This window comes from Pygoscelis adeliae, unplaced genomic scaffold (assembly GCF_000699105.1).
Source record: "Pygoscelis adeliae isolate BGI_AS28 unplaced genomic scaffold, ASM69910v1 Scaffold38, whole genome shotgun sequence".
NCBI classification, from domain to species: Eukaryota; Metazoa; Chordata; class Aves; order Sphenisciformes; family Spheniscidae; genus Pygoscelis; species Pygoscelis adeliae.
In genome coordinates, this window is record NW_008825614.1 from 11,459,897 (window position 1) to 11,476,304 (window position 16,408).

The window sequence follows — 16,408 nt, forward strand, 5'->3', positions numbered from 1 at the left end:
TGAAAGGACGAAGGGGGCACACGGGAGGTTATAGGGGAGAAGGGGATGTCAGAAGTGCTGGCGTGGCTGGTAAGGGCATAGCCAAAGTCCCAAGTCTGATGTGTCTCTGTGGACATTCCCTCACTAAATGTTATTATTATTTCTGCTTTTAAATCTGCACCACCCATACGTGCTGAAGACAAGGACTGCCACCCACCCCGATTCGGATTTGACTCAGATACTGCACGCTAGCACTGCAAGGCTCTCTCTCCTTACGTTTCACAAGCTGCCTTTTTGACTGGGTAAGATAAGCCAGCCTTTTTACTTTTTGTGTGCCATGAAATGACACTGCACTTAAAAAAATACCCTCAAATTCCAAGTGCTTATCCTACGGGGGAATGCTGTCAAGCTGGACGCCCTGCAGAAATAAGGTAATCAAGGATGGATAAATCTCTTTGCACTGTGCTGGTTCTGAGGGGATTTATGGCTTTAGGAGGAGAAAAAATAGAATGAGTGCCTGTTTTGACAGCCACGTAAAACCTGCTTCGCTTCACTCTGAACAGGCAGGAAAATGAAGACTAAGGGCTGCCAAGGTAAATCCAAATAATGAGGTCATCTCATGGGGTCCTGCCTTCTCCGCATTGCCCAGTGCTGGAGAGACAAGGATTCGTTTTCAGATTTTGATCCGATCTCTGCTCTCCTTCTTACAAGAGAGGAAGGGAGAAGGAATCTTTTTGGCAATTAAGGAGAGACAAAAAGAGATTTAATATATACAGTAGACCACAAAGTCCTTGTATTTCATCCTCCAAGACTTCATCTCTTTCTCAGTCTGCAGAGAGCGGGCTGTTAGGATGCACACTTAGTGAAGGCCAGAAAGAAGCATGGGGATGTAGAGGACTTGTCTAGGAGGGAAGATGAAAGAGACTATACAACTCAGCGAGGAAAACCAGGTGCTACAGCAGCACTCTCTGCTGATTACTCTCCTTTGTGCAATGCTCTTCTCCAGAGCACTCCCCCACAACCTTGGCTCTCCAGCTGGTCTCCCAGAGCAACACCCAGCACCCGTGAGCCCGGCAGCAACAACCAAGGTTTCCAGATAAGGGCTCAGCTACTCAGACACCAGCAACAGCAACATCATCTCTTACAAATCATGACAGCAGCTAGTTTTTATTCAGGGGCAAAAAAAAATGATTCTCTAACTCACTGATTGTGGTGAAGACGCTTGTGAAGCAGAAGTAATCCACAGCATTGAGTGAGAGCAGGTGATACAGAAACTGTTCCCGTTCTTCTTCACAGCGCAGGAAAGCATAACGCTTGTAAAGTTTCCTGGTAGAAACAAATACATTGTTTTCTTGTTGAAAAAGCACCATGTATCTTAAAAGGTGTTTGAATCTCAAAACAGCAAATGAAGAGTTGATCTTCATGGGAGGCATGAAAAGTGAGACTCCCCAGCTAACCCAAACTGCTAGAAACCTATAAGGGGCATTTACCCCCTATGCAACACGTGTTTTACAGACCGCTCTCAGCTCCTCGCTACCATAGCAAGGCTACAGAGTTCATCTCATTAAAGGATCAGTTTTCGTTTTGCTGCAAAGCACAGCTATATACTAAGACTGCTCACAATAGCAGACCTGAACCAACATACAGCAACCTCATTTCTTCCCCATCTCTTCCCACTGCGTAATACCCTTGTCTAATAACCTAATCTTCCTTAGAAAACTAACCAGAAGGCACCAAACCACGGAAGGCACCAAGCAGCAGCAGGGTCCTCCTGCCACTCTTTCATTTCGGCAAACTCGGTGTACATCACTAGTCGCCCAAAGCAGTGCAAAGGCACATCAGGAGTTAACCTGGACCTGCTCTGAGAAAGCACAGAGCTTGCAACACTGCCTGCAGTCTGAATGCAACAGACTCCCAAAAAGCCGCTAAGGTAGATAGATGTAGACGAAACTTCAGGAAAAGACAGGTCTGCCACCACGCTTTCAGCTGATCACCCAAGAGGTGACTGTCTCTAGCTACTCCTCTTTCTTCCCGTTAGCAGATTTGAGTATTTGGTAGCTTCTGGCATAATCACACGTGTAACATCACAGAGCCAGTTCTGCTAAGAACTGCATGCAATAGCTAGGACGTTTTCATAAGGTTTGGGGTTTTTTTTCCTAAATGCATTGCTTTGAGAAAATGAAGTCGGGGAACATCTACACAGGCAGATCCTTAAGTGCCTGTGCTTGCAAAAGGAGGCAAAGCTGGGGGAGTTGCTAAGTGGCTGGGAGGGCTGGCCTCTAACCCAGCCCATCGGCACTCAGGATGGGGGCCTGCGTTTGGCTTGAGTCAACGTTAAGCAGGACTGCTGTGAGAAAAGGGGCATTCCTCCCTGCTGCTTCATTTGCACAAGATATAGTGCTTGTAGGGCCGCAAAGCGGCTTGGATCGATGCACTGATCTGACCAAAACCTAACATCTCCTTCCTGAAAATTGTGATTTGTTTTTCCAGGCAGATGAGCAGACTCCTGGGCTGCTGGGCAGGCAGTACCTCCTCCCCCAGCTACCCTCTGCCCTTCAATCACTTCGAGCTGGAAACCACAGTACCCAAACAGGGCGCCTGACTGCGCCCTGAGCCTGCACAGCACCTTGACACACCAGTGAGGAAGACATGCAAGCAAAGCTTTGAGAAAAAGAGCCAGCTTACTTGGCAAGTGCCTGGTTGGAAAGCAGCTGCTTCAGGTGCTGAGACAAAAGCTTCTTCTCCAGAGAAAGCCTTATCCAGGCTCGGGCTCGCCCCACATCAGTCTTTATCTCACTCATGTTCTGAACATGCCTGAAATGGGTAGGAAAAAAAAATAATTATTGATGAATCATAAAAATCCTACATGCTTCAAAGGGCAACATCCAGTGTGATGCAGCAGCTGAATTGGAAAACGTCTCCTGACATCATTTCTAGAGAAAGAGACCCCCAGCAGAGCCCTGCACTGTGGCACTGAGACCCCTGGCAGCCCCAGGCTGGCCCAGGGACGTGGGGCAGCCCTTCCCTGGCACGGCAGGCTGCAACCCGGATGCACTACAGCCCCTATCAGCTGCTCTGTGTCCTGGCATTTGCTTGGCCAAGGTGAGCAGGGGTAGATCCGCTCATCCCTGCGTTGCCTGAGGTAGATGTCCTCATGGACACTGCTAACGCTTAAAAAAAGCGGCCAGCTTGCGAGACCCAGTTATATCACAGTCGCTCCCTCAAGCTGCTGACACGAACGGGTATGTCTGGGAGGGCAGAGGAAAATACACATCTTAAGAGTTTCTCCAAACCACAATCTACTCTGAAGTCTCTAACAAACCCCTTGATGGCAGCAGCAATGGGAAATCTGAGAAAGAGGGGATTGTTGGGGCAAAAACAGAGACAGGCAGTCACAAGCAGAATCACATTTTCAGGGATATGAGAGGCCCTCGTGTAAGTGATAATCTCAACAGCCCTCCACATGCTTGGTCTGTAGGAAAGCAGAACTGTCCCATAGGGGCTTTCTTCTATGGTTTTGCTTTTCTTTTTTTTTTTTAAACTTCCCACATTTCAGTTTGGAGAATGCCAGAAACCCTCATTTTAGAGCACAGGGAGCTTTAGAAGAGGAAGAGAACTGCCATGGCAGGGCAAAGCTGCTTCCAAAACCCCCCCACTTGGTTAAATAAACAGCAAGAAAAAACGAGTAACAGTTTCCAGCAAGAGAAAGAAAAGGGTGCAATTTCTTAATTTTCACATCGTTTGCATGTTAAGTGCACAGGCAGTTCAGCCCTCCAAACCTCCGTGGCAGGCTCCAAGTATCATCAGCTGAGTCTGAACTGATCTCTGTTGCGATTTACTTTCCAACTCTGTGCATCTTCCTTGAAGGCCCTCCATGCATTGATGAGCGTTAGGGAATGTGGCAATATTTACTCCAAAGAAAATCCAACAAAGTCATGCTGTGTCTGATGCTTTCTACATTAACCAGTATAGTCTCGCTGTCTCGTGCTTTCCCCCCATCTGTTATACCCAAGCGCGTGCTTTGCGTTATATTTAGATCCTGCATTATTTGAGAAAAATACTCTTGTTTATAGAGCTTCTAACATAATAAGGCTAGGCTCTTAAAGGCAAATTTGCAAAGTACAACTTAGCGCTGTCCAGAAATACGTGTTCGCTCTGCACAAGTGAAGTGGATACCAGACATAGCTCAGCAGCACTGTTCTCCACCAGGCTGACCTACAAAATACAGGTCTACCTTTGCAATCCAAGATGAGGGGTCTGTATCACACAGCTCTGTGCTGTACAGACATATCTGAAGCACCATCAGGAAGAAACAATCAATAGGAGTAATGGTTGCTTGCCAGTGGCAAAACGTAGGCTACTCAAAAACCCTTTAAAAAAAAGGGAAAAAAAAATATTTTTAAAGAAACTTTCCTCCTGTTTCCTAACGTGACACATGGATAGTTCTCTGATGGACTAGGCAAGAAGTACTACCTCTCAGTGAGCTGTAAAACAAACCCAGGAGGGCACATTACACTCACGTACAAGTCCCTGCCCTTTATAAGCAAGCTCAGCAGCCTCCCTCTGTCAGCAGCGATGCCTACCAGCTAAATCACTGCTGAGAGCCTGGCTCTTGGCATTGGAAAGCCCTTCCTGGCTCAGAGTGTGACAGCCAGCATTAGACCTTCCAGCCCAGACAGCTGGGCACGTGATCCGGAGTCCTTGAGAAACAGGATGCGCGCTACACTCCACTACATGGTGTTGAGACACCCTCCTCAGACATTTCAAGTCTTTTGAGATGGGAAGATCAAAGCACAGACTATCATCTCCCTCCCTCCCCTTCCCCCCAGTGCTCGGCTTGAATTACATCTAATATGAAACACTGACTAGAATACGTTATTTTACTGTGGGAAGATTCAAGTACAGATGGACTCAGCCTTATTCCATGCATGCTCTGTACCTCTTCATTACCTGTTTCTGGTTCAGACCAGATTGGTGTTAATTGTGCATTTGGGAAAAATAAGGATCTGCAACCATGCAGCTTGCCAGAAACTTTAAAAAGATTCAGTAATCAGTCTTGCTGTCAGCAAAAGCAGAGTGTAACAGAATAGAGCATTCAGGAACTCAAATTTATTTCGCTCTCAGTTGTGAGAGTCAGAACAGCTCTATTTTTATCGGTGACCTCAGCGTAAGCACTGTATGCTCACCATCACACAGCAAACTCTTCTTGTCAGGGCACTGAACAGCAATTTCAATGCAACTCCCTAGGTTGGGACTTGCTTTTAATCCCATTAGTAATAAAGAAAAATCTATTTTCCCTGTCAAATGTAAGCCTGCGGTATGGCGAGACATACCCTCTGTAAATAGCTGTGCTGACAAGAGGAGGTTACAGCTGCTCAGTATCGCCATGCCCCTGAGGAGGGTGTGAATGCTCCCGATCCCAGCGCAGTCAGAAACAAGCCATAGTAGCTCATCCTGTCTTTGCTAACCCAGCTTCTTTTGCCTGCAGCAGGTTAAGCATCACTGCCATGGGCCCAGCACCCAGGGCTCGCATCCTCCACTGCAAGCTCCCTGCAGGAGGGGAGACACGAGACAGGCATGAAAGCAAGCGCTGGTAGCAAGGAAGGGCTTGCCCGAAGGGGAAGGGACCTGAAACTTGAGCCCAGCTGGACCAAAGGTTTTGGGGAGTTGCCTTGGCGCTGACTGGTCTGGCTGGACGCGCAACGATGTGCCTGAGGGGTGAGGCCATGCAGGAGGCAGGCTGCAGCAGGAGTCTGCCGGGGAGCTGGAAGAGGGGTGGGAGAGATGCTGCAGATCCTTGCCCGGCGGCAAGGCTGAAGGGCGTACCCCCAAACACACTTGTGCAAAGCCTCTCCGTGCAGAGAACCAAAATAAACATCTTGAGCATCTTCCTTACCACATCTAAGATGCCTAGCTTTGTGAGGGAGGCAGCGGACATACAACGCTACCTGTAGCACAGGCTCATCACACATTCAGAGCGTGACTGTGATTCAGCCCCGCTTTTTAAGTTGTTTACATAACCTTGCATGAGCCATCAAAAACAAGCCATGCTTAAGGCAATGCTTAATCCTCTAGCCATTAGTTCAGTTAGCACTGCAGCCCCGGCAATTTAACAATTACCCATCCTTCTAATTTCACCATAAATTTGTGTGTGCAAACAAATATTAAGCAGCATTTCTTCCAAGCAGGAGAAAGTATGCCACGAGATTACGGATGACAAATTCAACTCACCATCTGCCCAGCATTTTCTAAGACCAGACATGTTTGTGGGCAATCATGAATACCCAAGATATTACAAAAGGTAGTGTTCTGCTTCTGTACTTTTTCTCTGAAAAGCAGTGGAAGCACTCTTGTGATTCAAGCAAGAGAGCTCAGATCTGTGCTGGGCTTTCATTACTCAAGTGGAAGTACGCGGAAGACGAAACCCATGCGCGCAGCAGCGAGCGCACACAGCCTCCTCTGTCGGCACTCCCCCCCAGCACGCAAGTTTCCACTCCAGATCCTCCTTCATCCTTTCCTCAGACCGACCCCCTACATGCCCGCCAGCCTCACAGGACTGAATTAAGTAAATAGCTGCCACGTCCCATGAGAGGGACCTAAAATGACAGGCACGCGTTCAAAATGACCTCTTGGCATTATACTCCTAATTACACTGTATGTATTCTCCCTCTCTCTTTTGCATGTTGTTTTAGCCTTACGTGGCATGTCATATTCTTCGAAATCAGAGCACAAGACTCAAACCACATAGCATCAAACAAAAAGGTTGCACACTGCAGGTGGGAAGTGCAGTCGTTTGCTGTCATGGAAGTCTGACTAATCTGAGTGATCTCACATCAGAAAAAAATATATCTGTAATAACACACATGGCAAAAATCACATCACTATAATTATGTTTTTGTGAACTAACTACAATTAATCTTATTTTTACCATAAGATTTTTTTGTCATATTTTTATGTGGAGGAAGGGCATGGTATTACAAGAAACAATACTCATGTTGCCTCACACATTAAATTGCTAGCAATTGCTAGCAGCTCTCTACAGATGAGCATTATTGCATTACTCCTCCCCTCTTTTCATGGCACTTTTACCCCACTGCAACCCTTAGCCATGGCAAGTGAAGTGTCAAAACAGCAGCCTGACCTGCAGTGGTTTAATCAAGGAGATGCCTTGAAGAACTTCTGCCTGGTGCTGTCACATCAGCCTCCACCTATTCCTACTCTCTAATCCTCCCGTTTCCCAACCAACACTGCTTAAAAAGCTCTCCAGAGCCAGGCGGTGGTCTCCTACAGAGCACCTGCCCTTACTTCACATTCCAATTTTAAAGTTACCCAAATACCAGGTTTGATTACATTTCTAAATTTGTGCATTTATTACTATTTGCCATAAAATGTTAATTGAAAGGAAAGAATACTGCTCAGGCATTGCGAGCAGGTTTTTTTTTGTCCCTTTGCTTTGTCTATCAACTGTACTTGCTTGGTCAGTAATTTAAAACAAAAAGAAACAAACTCAAAGTTCCAAGGAATTCAGCATATCTGCTGTTATTTGTAGAAGTTGGCTTTATTGCTAGAAGAACCCCCCTGGGAAAACAAAAGCCCCAGTAAAATTGGTGTGTTTTTCATTGTCTTTTAGCTAAAATGAACCAAGTAAATATGCAAGGAAGTTTTGTAAAACAAAAAGGCAACACTTTGTAGATTTGAATGTGGGCTAAGGAGAAGGTTTAATTTTCCTTAGCTTTTGTAAACCCAAAGCCAGTGAAGATCTTTACCTTATGCTACACAATTAAACCCACAATTAACGCTTTAGGAAACAAATTGTGTACCTCATATCTTGTATCAGGGAAACCCTCAGAGTAGGCAGAGTAATTCCTGTATCAGACTTTCGTCTTTCTGTTCCAACAGCAACTACAGTGGAGAAAATATATGAAGTTAATACAAAATTACAGTAATGGTCTACAATGCATTTGTTTTACATCCAGCTGAAAACAATCTTAAGTGGTTGGTAACTGCAATGTTTCTGTGGACTATCATTAACTCTACCCTGGAAATGCAGCAGCAGACAAAATGAAAATTGCTTAATACATTATCTATTCCTTCCTTAATCCAGCACTGAACTTGGGGATGTAGCTTCCTTTTTCGTATGTGAAATACATTAACATAAATCTGTATGGCGATGAGTTTTATTAGAAATTTGTTTTTATGGAAACCTCACAACTGAGAAGGACATGATAAAACTAAGCTACAGTAGCTTATTAGATGCTAAGAATGCCACGCATTTCTGTGCTCTGCTACTCTGATCAAACTGCTTTGTGGTAACATATTTTGCTCTCAGGAATTTGTGCCTGCCAGCCAGGTTGCCTAGTGCATTACTCATTGAAGCTTATTAAAAAATCTTTTCGTGAGCGAGACTAGTTTGTCCATAGATTGTGTCATTGAGGACTGATCATACAAGTTCCCATCTGCAGGATTTGGAGGATTGCAGAGTCCTTGGAAGATGACCCACTAAAGTTCAGAGACTTTTACTACAATACCAATCAGCAGTCTGCGGGCAGGGAGATCTCAAGGTCATTAGAAAATCTCTCATAACACAGAAGTAATTTAGTGATTGTAAAGGGCCAAATCAAAGCATAAACTGAGTACCTGGACTGATGGATAGAGATTAATTACACAACTTCTGAATTGTACGGTCCACCAGTACAAATATTTATTGAAGATGAAGTTATTCACATTGGGATTTGAGAGACAGATTATGCTCACTGAAAGAAAAATGTCAGCTGTCTTAGCCACAGCTCCACACCATCAGCTACTTCAGAAATCATCTCTTGCAGAAGCACTGCTTCTCACACCTCACTCAATGCTAATTAAAAGGGAATGAAGGTAGCAAACAGACATCGAGTGATTTTCTAGACAGGGATAATAAGTATGTTCATTTGCCTCCAACGATGTCAATCTATTTTGTCCAGACATCAAGGCATCTTCATAATGATTATGAAAGGTCTCAAAATGTAAGTGTGATATTAGCAAGCAAATACACCGAAAATCCTGCATGGGTTTCGTGTGGGTACACTGTTCCTCCCAGGCCCGAGTTCCTTCGCTGTGATGGACCCTTCATGGAGTCAACTGCCGAGTACTCACCTGGGGACTCTGCACTATGGTCTTGCTTCTCGTCTCTCTCCTGGTACTGAAGTAAATGGGACCACAAAGCAGATTTCCCCTGAAAATTGAATATGGAGTATGCAGCTTTAAATAAATGAAGCAAAAGAAAAGAGGCCAGCGAACATGGCAAAATAATGGGATGGCATTTCAGTGGGCCAAAAGCTCAGTGGTGAGAGTCAATCCTTCTCTTGGGCCATGAGACCTCAGGAAGAGGAGAGGACCATCCCACTGACCTAGCAGACACACCACCCACCTTGTTTCTTTGTCCTCTCCCTGGGTTTCTATTTTGAAGGTTGAAAGAGAAGAAACCAAACACCTATTTGACAACATCATTGCAATTTCCAGAGACACCTCCCAAAACAAACCCAACAAGCAAATAAACAAACCCCACAAAAAAACCCCAAGACCTCAGAAGATATGAACCAGGGACTCTGATCCCAAAGATACCTCCCACTTAACGTTGGAATGGTACCACTGAGTAGCCACTTAAAGGGTAGAGATGGCATTCAGTATTTGCTAGAGTACTGTACGCACAAAGTCCCGAGTTTCCAGTTACCAACCTGCTTGACCTGCAGACCATGGCTCCAGATTCTTTCTAGCAGATCACAGAGACTAGCAATCAATGTATTTTCCTCCAGACCTGTTATGTTGGCTTCTCCATGTCCCAGTTCGACTGCTTCATGGCCCATCTTCTCTACCAACATGCGTTTAGTCTTCAAAAAAAAAAAAAAAAATCCCCAAAGGTTTGTAAGAATGTTATCCAACAAGGAACAGAATTTATAGCTGAGTTTAAGTAAACATGCTTAATCTAGAGACCATCGCTAATAGCCTGACCAGAGAAACTTCAAATCTCTTTATAGAGATTGTAAATTAAAAAGAATAATTAAAAAAAAGTTTGCATGATTACTCCATACTGTCCTATTTCTATATGCTTTATCTATTGTCGTATTTCTACACCGTTGATCTATTACCGACCGGTATCAAAAACAGAGTACAGACCTAGATACATTTTCGGTCTTACTCAGTATCTGTTTTTCTTCTTGTTACAGCTATTGAAGTTTAAAACTCAGGTAATAGAGTATACCACCAACTGCAACCGACACAAAGACACAAAGAAATTATACTTCCATGGCTATAAAAGCTTCTTTAATATTAGAAACTGCTATACTTCGTTTGTTCTGCATAAACAACATGCACAACAGTCGCACATGCTGAACGCTTCCTTTTTTGACCGTGGGTCTCAAGTCCGTTATGTTTAGGCTACATTTACATATAAACAATTAAAGAAAATCCTCCCTAAGATGTCTGATCATGCTGATTCTCCTTCCTCTCCTTTTTACTCGTTTCACCAACTTTGACTGCATAAACAGAAGAGCGATAATACATTTCTTTCTTTTCTAGCAGTTGAAAAATGTAACGCTAAAGGGACATCCACCCTGCAATAGCCTGCTACACCAACAGACCAACGCCGCTCCCGCTGTGAAGGACTTTCAGGACACCATCGACAGATGCTATTTAGGCTCAGTGTAAGCAAGGGAAGAGCAGGCAGCGGGAAAGGGGAGGACCTACCTTCATGCGACATTCCTTCAGTAACCCTTCCACAAATTTCCAGTTGGTCTGCGCAATCACAGCTGGAGAGAGGTCTGAGAGTTTGGGCTGCCTTAAATTTTTTCCTAAACTCCTTGCCTCCTGCATGTATTTCTAAAAATAAATAGAATAATTTTAGATATTACAAGTCAGAGGGATTCTCCTCATCCTAATCCTAGGCAAGCAAATGCTGGTGAAAAGGAATGAGCTAGTGTTAATCTAGGAACAACATCATTACTTGTCTGATGCTTAGGTGTCGGGCTGGAGAAGTGGAATGCTCCCTTTTGACAACAGAGAAAGCAAGATATTTTCCCGTGTGGAACCAAAACAGTCAACGTTAGCTAGTGAACTGTGCTGTTAGCCACTAGCACGAAGTTAGCCACAGCATGTGAATACAAGTGCGATACCTTCATTCAGCAATAAAGTAAAAATACCAAATAAGTTTCTTTCCATTGTTATTTGATTCTCACTTCAAAAAAACAACAAAAAACCCCCCCACCAAACCCATTTGTCTAATTTGTGACCAGACTATACAGGAATTGAAAAAAATCCTTTGAAAATAAATTACAAGAAGCAGAAATACACTTAAGTGAAGGAGAAAGACTTCATCCATTACTTTTCATGTGGATAGTTAATGTGGGAAAAAAATCAGACTTGATTTTATTCTCAATTAACTTCTTAATTACAAGTGAAGCTCGTTTTAAACAAAACTGACATTTAGGAACATTCCTGTTTTTACTGTGGGGTGGTAATTGAGAAGTATGGACAAAAATTGGCATGCTCTTTAAAAAAAGGATCTGAGCTATAGCAAAAGACTTTCAAACCTTCCTGCTGCATTGCCTTACTGTTCAGGGCTTCTTTTATTGTTTGGGTTTTTTTGTTAAGCAAAAAACCCCAAACCAATCAAAGTGTCACCTGCCCCCAACATCAGTGAGAGGGCTACATGCTGAGCAAAGCTAAGAAGTTGGACAGATTTAGGTGTGCAAATATGAAGCCTATCAAAAAGTTGCTCAAGCATTATTCATAAGGTTTTTGTTAAAAAGAGTAAAATAATAGAACGTTGCCAAACAAAACAGCCTTGAAGCACAGCGCTCATAGCCTGGTGTGGGAATGCTCCATTTCCATAGTGTGTTTTTATCCAGTTAATGCTGCCTCTTTGGTGGACGGTATGTGACAACGACTGCTCTTCCCCCGAGAGGAGCAGATCACGCTCCTCCAGTGACTTAGCACTGCTGCCGGCTGGGTTTTCTGGGGAACTGAGAGGACACTACGGCTGCTGCATAGTCAGACCTTTCTATCTGGGGAGAAAATTATTTATTTAGTAAAAGCAAAATCCAAACACATTGAAGTTAATTGAAATTGCTCGCCTTTTTTTTTTTTTTGTTAATGGGGGAGTACAGTTTTTCTGACTCATTTGCATTTTTTCAATACAAAATTCAGACGTGAACCACTTAACATCAGTCCCACAAGTCAGACAAGAACGTCGGGTTCTGCTGTGGAAAGCTGTGTTCAACAAAAGTGCTCAGCTAAGTAATTACAGTTTCACCAATACTGTAAAGACTTAAAAATAGTTGAAAAACTACATGTGGGAATAAAAAAAAAAAAAAAATCACAGATGATGAAAGCGTGTTGTTCAGCAAGCAATCTCACAAGTGACTTCCATCTAACTCAGTGCAAAAATTAGCAATGAAAACAGTGAAAAAGTAATACAGGGAATATATAATTAGGGAATCTAATATTTCTTTTTAAATGTAAAGGGATAAATAGAATGCAAAGTGCGGTTATAGTCTGAAGAGTACAAAACATGGGTAACCTTACTTTATTAATTTTATGTCTTGTTATTACACTAAAATAAAAAATAAAAAATTATTAACTCTTGTAAGTTCAAGAGAAGAATAAGGGTGGGGTGAAACATCCAACTGATTGCCCTTTGCCTGTTCATCAGCATCCACACACCACCACCCTCTTCCACACTGGGATGCAACGATCCAGCAGTCAGAAAGAAATGCTTTTTGGATTTGACACCCTAAGGTGAACTGCCATGCAAGCAACATGGGAAAAACCAAAGCAAAACAAAATTCTCATCTTTCAGCCTTGGAGCCGTCACATTTGCCAGGGAGCTGGCATGGAAGCCTAGAGCTGACTTACAGCTACTTTTCCGATTATAACCACACTTCCAAGCGCTACGGGGACGTGCTCATACTCTACGAGAAAGGGAAGAGGTTTGAGAGGCAGCGAAGACAGCGGTTCCTCACGCTAACAACATCTCAAAAGCAGCTTTCAACAAGAAAAACTAAAACATACCAGGCAGCATTCAGAGAAGGATTTTTTAGGAGGCCGTGCAGGAGGGGGTGGTCCCTGATCCCACTCCCAGAAGGCCATTGAGTTCTGACGAAGCAAAAGCTCCTCCGATGGCTAAGAGGAGGCAGATGCCCCAATGGCAGAATAGCCAGAAAGAAAGAGGAGACAAAGCAAAAGAAGCATGCATATGATCCACAGCCAAAAAAAGAAGAAAGTAAACACATGACAAAGTACTGAAAAGGCTCTGCTGAGATATACACACCAGGCAACTTTTAAAATATACTTGCAAAGCCACATTAGCAAAAATAGCAACAAACATGTACAAGTGCTGTTTTGCTGTGTTTCCATGAAACACTGTTCGAAGCTGTGGTTTAAGAGTCCACTCACCCGTTCGGGTTCTTTTGGAGTGCAAATGCCAACACCGGCCAACATTATTCAGCAAGATTTACCACAAAACAGCGTGAATGTTTTATTTTTGCCAGTGACATACAAAAGAAGCACATGGACATCAATGGAAAAATATGGCAGAAAATATTTAATGAAGGACAAGAAACTGAAGAGATGGGAAAGAAATGCATGTATGTGACTGACATTTACAAGATGCATGGGAGTTTCCAAATTTTAGGCATAAAAAGGCCCCAAAGTCTTAACCTTTCAAATAGGCTTACTCATGTCAGGAATCGATGTGAGAGAGAGAGGAAAAAAAAGATTTCTTTAAAAAAGAAAAAAGTCCCGCCTCATTTGCCTCTACAGCACTGACATTTATTCAGGGACTTGACTTTTGCAGGACCTTCACCCTGGCCAGAGCTCCGCAGCTGCACCCAGGCAGGCACCAGGGCTCTGGTGCTCTCTGCGTGTGGTTACATGACTGGGGTCTATATCAGCAAATAAGCCGTTTTCCTGATGACAAAGGGGCTATCTTATTCAAAAATAATAAAAGCATTTTATTTCTGTTGTGTGCTTTGAAGTTGTACAACACATACAGGCATCTGTGACAAGCAGCGTCTAAATGAAATGGCTGCAAAGACCCACACAACCTTACGGTAGCAACAAAACTGCCCGAAGTCACAACGCATCGTTTGTCTAAATTGCATCTCCTGGATCACAAGCTCATGCCGCCCGCAGATAATGCCACTTACCTCCCTCAAGTCGTTGTCCAGCCCGATGTGCTCCGAGTGCTGCCGCAGGCGGTCTTTCCTCCGCTGCGCGGTCGTGCTGCGACTGGCCCAGCGGCTGGCAAGTCAGAGAGAGGGAAGATACACGTGAGTGGAAGATATTGGGAGGGAAAGCCTGGGTCGGGAGCCAGAGGACATCTGACAGGTCTGCAGCGGGAGAAGTGAAAGTGCAAACTTGGACGTTGCAACAGACGCAGGCGCAAGCTGGCGCCTGACCTCTCCGTGGGAAACCACCCGGGGGGTGACAGGCCAGCGCGCACCCAAGGGATGAAAGCCCTGATGGAAACGTGCCCGCTGCCTGCCAGGGTCTCCAGTGAGAGCTTCTGTGTTACCCAAAATGCAGATCATTGATGCCACCACCAGGAAAATCGTACTTGGTTACCCAACAACACCGTTTGCTGCATTTGCTGAAGTTTGATAAAAATAGTGTCTGTAGGAACAAACAAAATACTACAATGTATTTTAAGTAACAACTTCTAAAATTTTCCTCTTTTGTGAGAGGTGGTACTTCTCCTTTCTCCACTTTCTGTGGTACTTCCAGGAATTATTTCAGAGAACCTCGTCATTGCGATAGTAACTACTGTGATATTGGGTGCACCTATGTTTAAAGGTTATAAACAATATTGACTTCCTGGGATTAATCATGTTGCTATCTTCACCATCTCTTTTTTTGCATCGGGTTTTTAAATACCACAAAAAGCCTGTATTTTTTGCTACGTGTTCATATATGTCCAGCTGAATTTTTTCCTCATCTGAAGCTGTTGCCTGAAAGCAGCCACTTGGTAACCAGGTTTGAAACTGAGCAACCTTAAAGCTCTCAAGTGTCCAACCTCCTTTTATGCCAGATATTATAACAAAACACAAAACAAGATAACTCTGCCCTGAGGAATTTCTAGTCTGATTATAGAGTTTCTAATAATATCATAGCCTTCTGCCAAATCCTTGAAAACAAAAATGCTCAACTGGTGCAGAAAATAAATAAGTTAATACATTATTTATAAAAGAAAGCTGAAATAACACTGTATAAAGCAACCTATCAAGCATTAAAACCAAGTATGTTAATGCACATTAAGGCTAAATCTTCAGAATGATGTTAATTACTGTGGTTGTATTTATTAAAATTAAAAATATCTTTCAAATACAGTTAAAAAAAAAAAGCCTTTAAGTGTACAGCCTTTCAGTCGTTTCATGAAGTCAGCTGTTCTGCCCCCCTCTCAGAAGTTAAAGAGCAAAACCAAGGCAAAGCAGAACACAAAGCCCGCCCAAGGCAGCGCTCCAGCTCTGGTGCCTGGCGGGATGTATGAATAACGCTCTACCTATGGGAGGAAACTGCCTGGCAGAATTTGAAGGGATAACGTGAATCGGGAAGAAAAAAAAGAGAGAGAAAGAAAAAGAAAAAGAAAAAAACCCCCACCTCAGAACACCAAGAAAACAACACCTCACACTCCCCAACATCAGTACTTGTGTCAGAGGGACCCTCCAAAACCTGTCTCCATCCTGGTCCCTCTACTCCAGACTGAAGTGCTCATGCTGGGCACCACGCCAGAACGACTGCTGTGAGATGGCTTTTTCTACAGGAGCTATGATCAACAGGCAAAGCCCCTGCGGATTTGGGTTCTCTGCCTTTGATAGATCTATACAGCAGGAAACCTAGAGACGTCCACATCAAAGACAGAAGCGTGTGCTCGGTGAGCTCCTCCACGCCGGTGGTATTGGCGAGGACAGCAGTCTCCAGATCCCAAACCCATCTATTTCTGTGTGCACCCCAAATAAGAGCATATACAAATGGGATCTGAGCTATTTGGGCAAGGAGTTTCAGCTGGTGACACGTAGGCATATGCATGCCTGGAGGAGGAAACTCTTGCACAGAGCTGGACTTGGGTCCTGACATGTCCAGCAAGCCATCAGGGATGTGCAGGGAGGGGAACCTGACCCAAGAGAAGTGAAGGGATGGGACCCCTGGTAACCAAACCCTCCTGCTTCCAGAGAGAAAGACTTTGCATACATATACCTAACTATCTCCACCAATTCCTCCAGTGAGGTGACCAAAAACCAAATTTTGGCTAAATGCACAGGTAAAAAGGACGAAAAAAGGAGTCACAGGAACTACAGTTTTTATGGTCAGAATCAAAGTCCCTTCCTACCTTCCAAATAATGTCAAGAAAACAAGTGCAAAGGAAGAAATAAACATCTGGGACTGCATGTAATTACGG

At 43.9% G+C, this 16,408-nt stretch overlaps 1 protein-coding gene across 1 annotated transcript in view; it reads right to left on the minus strand.

Moving 5' to 3' along the window:
• DENND5B (DENN/MADD domain containing 5B) overlaps positions 1–16,408 on the minus strand; it is a 63,170-nt gene that overhangs the window by 10,052 nt on the left and 36,710 nt on the right. The window contains exons 8-14 of the mRNA XM_009333034.1: positions 14,160–14,253; positions 10,702–10,833; positions 9,693–9,845; positions 9,112–9,190; positions 7,800–7,881; positions 2,665–2,793; positions 1,184–1,305 (exon numbers count right to left, since the gene is read on the minus strand). Coding sequence (XP_009331309.1) covers positions 1,184–1,305; positions 2,665–2,793; positions 7,800–7,881; positions 9,112–9,190; positions 9,693–9,845; positions 10,702–10,833; positions 14,160–14,253 — 791 coding nt within the window. The remainder of the gene's footprint in view (positions 1–1,183; positions 1,306–2,664; positions 2,794–7,799; positions 7,882–9,111; positions 9,191–9,692; positions 9,846–10,701; positions 10,834–14,159; positions 14,254–16,408) is intronic.